Source organism: Lactuca serriola, chromosome 3 (assembly GCF_051521515.1).
Source record: "Lactuca serriola cultivar US96UC23 chromosome 3, Lser_US96UC23_V15, whole genome shotgun sequence".
Taxonomy (NCBI): domain Eukaryota; kingdom Viridiplantae; phylum Streptophyta; class Magnoliopsida; order Asterales; family Asteraceae; genus Lactuca; species Lactuca serriola.
The window spans coordinates 253,772,153-253,780,062 of record NC_136410.1 but is presented as its reverse complement, the minus strand read 5'-3'; the positions used below and the strand labels follow the sequence as shown (position 1 = coordinate 253,780,062).

At 34.5% G+C, this 7,910-nt stretch overlaps 1 protein-coding gene across 1 annotated transcript; it reads right to left on the bottom strand.

The window, feature by feature from the left end:
* Nucleotides 1-345: 345 nt before the first annotated feature.
* Nucleotides 346-1,635, bottom strand: LOC145096184 (akuammiline synthase 1-like). Its single transcript, XM_079033950.1, has one exon. The coding sequence runs from the start codon at nucleotides 1,633-1,635 to the stop codon at nucleotides 346-348; it is 1,290 nt and encodes a 429-aa protein (XP_078890076.1).
* Nucleotides 1,636-7,910: the final 6,275 nt, after the last annotated feature.

Sequence of the window (7,910 nt, the reverse complement as noted above, 5' to 3'; positions counted from 1 at the left end):
TGATTACCGTGGGTAGTCTAAAATAGTGGTTGATGTAGGAATTTAAGGAGTAGTGGCACTAGTTTTTTTTTCACTCAACATATACTTGTATTTGCTAGGGGTGAGCATGATAAAATAAAACAAAGAGTAAGAATGGAGAATTGAAGCTACAACCAAAAATCTATTTGTGCTTTTGAACCCGAAACAATATTGAGTTTAGAGAGCTAGCATGCTAACTGAATAAACCACTTAATGCTTTTGTTATTAATTCCCAAAACATATTTATATTAGTCGTTGCATCTTAATAGAAAATAATATCTTAATAGAAAATAATAGTATTTTTCTAACATTAGGGAACATACATTTTTAGATGTCATGAAGATAACTAACAAACTCTTTGTCCTTATGAAGAATGGCCATTTCTTCTTCTGGCAGATGCACATGTGCTGTAATACCATCTCCAGATGGAGTATCCATCAAAATGATAGTATTCTCATCCACATTTGGAATTCGTAATAGAACTTCTTGTGGCTTGCCCCACCCAAAATCCACTTCATAAAATGGAACCCTACACACGCTTGAACTATAATAAATATCACCCTGTAAAGTGGAGAACGTGTTTAACAACTTTTCAACTACTTCTTGCTCATCTCTCATTCCTTCAAGACCCAATTTCGCCTTCCTTACCTCAGAAATCACCTCACTCAACCTGATTTCACCAAATTCCTCCATCTTTGCTATCGCTAACGTGAATAAGTTTCCTGCTGCTGTTTCAGAATAGTTTTCAACAAACTTGTTCCTCATATTCATAGCTACTGACAAGTTTGATGGTTTCAAAGAATCTGACTTTATTGCGGCTGCTTTCACTGCGTGTTTAAATATTAAAGACGTCAACACTTCAACTCGAGAAGGGTTCGTTGGAGCTTTTCCGGTGGCAGCAACCTTCTTCTTCAGCTCATTTAGTTTTGAATTAGGAAACACAAATATTCTTGTAGCATACTTTACTTCATCCAAGTCCTTAATAATGAACTTAGGCAACCTAATGTTATTACTTGTGGAGGATGAGATGAAAGATGGATTTACTGGTGCCTGACAACGTGTAACAGTGGCCCAATGGTTGATGAAGTTGGCAAAGGTGGCTCCATCAGCAAGCTTGTGCGACATGGACACAGCCACTGCTGCTCCACCACCAGCAAAATGGTTCAGCTGGACATCGAGCAACTTAGGGCAAGAAGCACGAACAGTAGAGCTGAGACCATAAGGAAAGAGTTGGTCTAGGGCTTCGTTTTGCTCCTTCTTGTGAATGAAGTCGTCGAGGGGGCTATCAATAAAAGCTTCAAGGAATTCAACTCCTTCGTCGTTGCAGTTGATGTAAGGTAAAAAAGGGGTTGGAACTCTACCGGCGAAGGGATAATACTGTGTTAAACACTGTGATAACGATTGCTTTAGGATGTTGGTGTCAACAGTTTTGTAGTTCCGGTAGAACAGAACAAATGGCGTGTGCATGTCAGGAGCAAACTGATCAAGCAACGAAAGATTATGAGTTTTCAGGTGCGGAGGTGTTGGGGAAGATGGTCTAATGGTTTCCTGAGATATGATTGTGTGAAGTTGCCTAATTTTTGCAAATGTTTGGAGCTTTTGCTTGATTTTGTTCATTATGGACAATATTGCAAGTAGTATGCCGAATGCCGATGTAAACATTTATACCACAATGAAGTTGGATTTTAATAATTTTAAACTGTGGCAAGTTGGCTTTAATAAATAAACGTAGAAGCGCACAAGGATTTTATTAATTAATATGACTTGTGATGATAGAAGAAATAAGAGGAAATTACACGGATCGTCCATATGTGTTAGAGTAGTTTTGTGGTTGGTCCATAACAACATTATATCATATGATATGGTCCCTGTGGTTTGGTTACATTGCGATCTTAGTACCTGGCAGTTCTAAAACGATTGCATTGACCTTATGTATTTACTTTTTAACTAACTTTTTTTTGTTATTATTTAAAAGTTAAAAGAAAAGTAATATGTCCCATAGCATAAAGAAAATGTGGATTTTTTTCGTTTGTCAAGCATTGGGTGTAGGCAATAAGGTGCAACACCAAATTGTGTCATCTCACATGTCATATAAGCAAATGGTGTTATAACACCAAGTGGAAAAATGAACAACAATATGAAACACCAACTTTTTGAAAATAAATATGTTTTCCTTTTTATTTTATTTTTCCGAAATTGGGTTTTTTTTTTTACTTTTTCGTTTTTTTTTTACTTTTTTTTTCTTTTTCTTTTTTTCCTTTTTGCATTTTTTTAATCGCTAACATGAATATATTTTTTATAAAAAACATAATTTTAAAAACAAAAAAAAAAGACATAATATTTAAAATCTAAAATTACGATTATAATTAAAAAAAACATAATTTTAAACCTAATATTATAACTAAAATGTCATTCAGATTACTACTAAAACCACATAACAATCATAATTAACCCAAATATTTCTTCCTAATTTTTTTCCTTCATCGTTTGTAGCACCGCTAGATCAACAGGCGCCAAACCTTCCTCGCTCTTCCGAAGAATTGACAACTGATGTATCATTAGTTCCCTTTCTTTTTGCTCCTGCTTCTCCTGTGTCTGCCTTTCCAAGAACTCCAAATGACGACGTTTCAACTCTTTTTTTCTTTAATTAATAAATTATGATCGTTGAATTGCGCTCTCATTTATGCCGCCTCTTTTGCTCTCGTCTCCACCTCCTCCGCATGTCTTGCACCGTGTCTCGCTTTGTCGCGTCCGAGCGGTCGTCGTCGTGGGTATATCTTTTGGATATCATACGGGATCTCATAGTCGTCGGCGTTAAGGTCGATGTTAGTCCGTGCGTCCAACATGTCGACCGAGCTAGAATTGCGAGACCTTTTGGATTGAACCTCCGACGATGTAGGCGTTTTATTCCAGTTTGGATCCGCTCGCAACAATTCCCATGATTTTTCAAAGTCAAGAACATGACCCATTACAACCCGATATTGTTTCTTAGCAGATTTGAACAAATCAAAGTCGTTGGTTCTGCTTTGTTGTTGCGCCTCAAGCCGGTTGTAAATATCGTTGACTTTGCTGCACCGCTTAGTTATTTGACTCCATTTGCTACTCAACATGTCATTGCTGCGATACAGATTTGTCTTTAAAATAGCGTGAAACTTGTCGAGCACCACCCCCCAATAAGCTCCTTTTTTCATGCCATTTCCACGAAGTTTGTTTTTTGAAGTAGCACACCAAGCCACCGTCAAAGCGTATTCCTCCTCCGGTGTCCACCATTGTGGAACGTTTGCATTTTCTGTTTCTACCGTTATCGATTTCTCTTTCGATTTTCCTTTCCCTTTTCCCTCTCCTACTACCTCCTGCTTCCTCTTCAACCGATTGTTGTGTCGTAGGCGATAGTTGGTTGCTTGTTTGTTGCATCGAAGCAAAAGTAGGGAAAAGATTTTACTGTAAATTTGGGTTTTGACCAAATTGATTTTGTTGAAGGTAATGTGAGTTAGGAAATCGCAGTGGCGGTGAAGCGGGATTGAAAGCGGCGCCTTGGTACGAGATTTGTGGTGAGCCTTGAGACGATAAAAGGTTGAAATAATTTTCATAACCCGTGAATCCGAGAGGCGAGGTTGTGTTTGAGTTTGATGATGGAGGAGGGGGGTGTTTGAGTTTTGCTCCATTTTTTTATTAACAAAGTGTAGAAAATATAGAGAGAATTTATATATATATATATATATATATATATATATATATATATATATATATATATATATATATATATATATATAGGTAAAAAGGTAAAAAAAAAAAAATTAAATTGAATATCGACCGTTTGCAAACAGTCATAAAAGCAACGGATAAAAATGTAGTCATTTCACTTCGTCGTAACGCCCACGAGAATTGCTCGACGAGATGCAACGAGTTGGTTGGTTGGGGGGGGGGGGGGGGGGGGGGGGGTTGTCCCCCCTGTCACTACGGCGTTTTCGTGTGCCACATCACCCGGTTGCTTCTCGTTGTTGGCCCATACCGCATCGTCTAATATCCAGCCACCGCCACTCATTCACTTACGAGTTACGACGAACAACACAACCACCAAAATCAAAATTTGAAACCCAAACTCCACCCCCATATACACCCCATTTTGAGATGAGCCCGGTCCAAGCCGATTTAAGACCCAAAACAGAAGAAAAAACGAGGCCCTTTAAGATAAATAAAATATTATATTTAGATAACTAGAATTAAATTCATGTAAACTCACAATGTCTTGCAAAATCTAGTGTTTACTTATGGCATTTTCTTGGAGTTCTTTAACAAGGATCCAAAATTGTTAAAAGATAAAACGGGTGGGAGTGGAAAGACTGTACGCCTAAAGAGCTAATAAAAATAATAGTAACTTACGATTCATTTGTGTGTTTTCAGTTACTTCATCTTGAATCGTTTGAAACTCTTGTCCATGTCTTTTGACTAAATGTAGGATTGTACATATAGAGTGGTGAAACAATTGAAAATGAGAAAGTTAATGTAGATAAAGATTAATATTATACATTGTTTTCTAAATTTTTAAAACCTAACATTTCATTACAGCATTTCATCAAGCACTTCATATGCATGAAAAAGATCACAACAAAAAAAAGTATGGAATAGATGGTTTCATTTCTGCATTTCATCAAAAAATTCATGTGCACTAATTTTTTTTTTTAGAAAAAGAACTTCACTGAAATAGTGGCGGGAGAGTCTCAATCCGTGTTCAACGCCTGCTTGACTATCGTTCCTTCTTGAATGAAATAGTTTTTAAAAATTAGTGACTTGGTAAGGATCGATAAATTAGGGAAAAAGACCAACACATACTTTCAAATTAATAGGACACAAGATGACGAAGTTTTTAACAATCAGATATTGACTTCATTCCTTCTCACATTCTCGGATACCAATTACACCCCTAAAAATTTTAACTTCAAAATTAGATATCATACCTTTAGAATAGACCTTCAAAATTAGATTTTAGCTGTTAAAAAAAAGAACTTCAAAATCAGAAATCAGGGGATTCAAAACTGTAACTCGATAGCTTCATTCATGCAATCAAATATCTTTAGAAATGGGAACTTCCCTCATTTTCTTTTCTATTTGCAAATTTGTAGGTCTCTCACAAATGTAAATTAATTATATTAGAAATAAAGATTATGAAGTGATTGAATTTGTTTTTAAGATTTAAAAGTCATTTCGGTCTATTTTCCCGCTTGTTTTCATCACGAGACACACACAAAAAAAAAAAGACATACCAACTATGAGATCAAAATTTTATGCTTCTCAACCATCTCAACTAAAGTGTCTTTGTTTATCTTGGTGTGTTTTTCATTTTATATAATCTAAAACTATATATAGTTATTACAAATTTTGGGGGCCCCGAGATTTCACGAGGCCCGAGGTGGTCGCCCAACTTGCCCTCCCTCTAGGGTCGGCACTGTCTAAGATCATGGAGTTCTGCAATCCCGATGTCCGACGACCAAACCGTAGATTCTAATGACGGAGTCAGGGTCAAAATAAACGGGCACCATAAAAAATTGCATAATATACAATAGCAAATAACCTAAATTATTTTAGGGTAGCCCAATTTTTTCCAAGGTATCACCACAACATAAAACGAATTTTTTCAAAAATTTGAGGTGCATCTCGGGTTACCCTGAGCTCTATATTGGATCCACCTATGTAGATCTTGTCATTGCCTTGGCTGTTTACCGACAAATATAAAATCCAAATCAAGTTCTAAAAGACTTTTAATTGCAGTCAACAATCGAAAGACTTAAACATGAGAATTGATATGGGCCAGTTTACAAAAAAAGTTGAAACAATGTTTCTCTGATTTACAAGATTACTAAGAGATGGTATCCCTTCCACTAATTGACTACATCCGACCTCACTCTAGTGAAGTCGAACGTCCAAAAAATGTGAATATGGTGCTTGATAAGCTCAATCCTAAAGCTTTCATAAAGAACCTGTTTGAGTTGGAAGATAAATGTATTTAGGTTGAACCGCTACTTACCCTATGCTCCACTATTCACAATTGTGCCACCAGGAATGGGATGGTGTCACCGGTCCAATTAAGGTTGGTAGCTTGATTTAGGTTGCTTCATGTGGTCAAAGCTAAATGATTGTTCATTCTTTTTTCACACTATAGTTGTTAGGGATGAATTGGTGCAGTATAAGTTTTTTTTTTCTAAACCATATATCGTACCAACTACAGTTGGTTTGTAAATTTTGCTACCACTCAATTTGTTTGATTATCAATAAGTTTTGTTGATATATTGGTAACGATATATATCATCATGTATGTAGGTCATGAGAATTATGTTTTTTATTATTGAGCATTGTGAAATGTGAATGGCGTTTTGTGAATAAGTGTTTTGTAATTGTTGAGATTAAAATATCCATCCAAAAAATATTTATTAATTTCTATCATTACTTAAAAAGTTAAAAAGTGGAGAATGTATGTTTTTGTGTGTGTGTTTGTGTTGGTATTTATGTTGTGTGTTTGTCTGTAAATGACGTGATGGATGCATATGTATGAAGTATAAGGTGTAATGTGGGTCCATATGCATCGTATCAATAATTTACTTTTTACAGTAATAACATAAAAATAAATTTGAAAATAGAAAATGCTATTTAGGGCAATATAGTCCTTTTTAGATAGTTCGGGATAAATTTCAAAAAAGTAAAACAATTAGGTGGGAACCAAATGCAAGTTACGCTAAACCACAAGGACTATTAGTGTGATTTGCTCAAGAAATATTTGGATGTGTTTATAAAATACAAAATATTATAATATACTCCTAAACTAATACCTAATACCATCTATGTCCACCACGGAACTTGAACCCTCGATCTTAAGGAGGAAGGTACCACCTGATACCGCTGAGCTAGAAGTCATTGGATTAATAATAATAATAATAATAATAATAATAATAATAATAATAATAATAACACCAACAACAACCGCGTGCATTTATCTATTAATTTGTGATCTAACAAGTATAGAATATATTCTTCTATCAAGTGTGGCCACCGAGGCTGCTCATGTGAATTAATGTTATATTGACTTATTGATGGTTATAGAATTCGTTGTTGACTCCATCCTATTGAAGACGGTCTTCAAGATCAAATCTTTGTACCAAATGGAGTTGATGTTCTATATTGACTCATTGATGGTTATCTAATTCGCTGCTGACCACATCGTATTGAAGACGGTCTTCAAGATGAAATGTTTATAATAAATATTAGGCGAATTCTCATCAATATAGTAAAGATCAAATATGTTTATACCAAATTTTAGGCGAATTCTTATGGATTGGAAAAAAAAATTATATAGTTTAAATAATAATATTTAAGAAACTATATTTTAATGGATATATATATGGAAACGAATTTCAGTAACAAATAAAACTTATAGTTAACGTTTGAGTAAATTACAGTTTTGGTCCCTGTGGTTTGGTCAAATTCATATATTCAATCCATCCTTTGAAAATTTTACAAGGTGCGTAATTGTAGTTTAAAGAAATTGATTGCACACCCTTAATCCACTTTAAAAAGACCATTTTAACCTTAATTATATATATATATATATATATATATATATATATATATATATATATATATATATATATATATATATATATATATATATATATATATATATATTAGACAAAATTGCAAAAATTGTCCCTGTGGTATGTATTTTTGGGGGGTTTTAATCCAAACCACAACTTTTTTGGATTTGTAGTTATTTTGAGCTTGTTTCTTTGCGTTTTTAGTCCCTCAGTAAACTGAAAAGACGATTATGCCCTTCTGATATATTTTTTATGCTTTTTATATTTAATTTAAATGAAAATAAAATAGTTACCTAATTTGGGGCC

What these genes read in the sequence shown, in the direction of transcription:
- LOC145096184 (XM_079033950.1), bottom strand. Translation starts at nt 1,635, where the DNA reads ATGAACAAAATCAAGCAAAAGCTCCAAACATTTGCAAAAATTAGGCAA.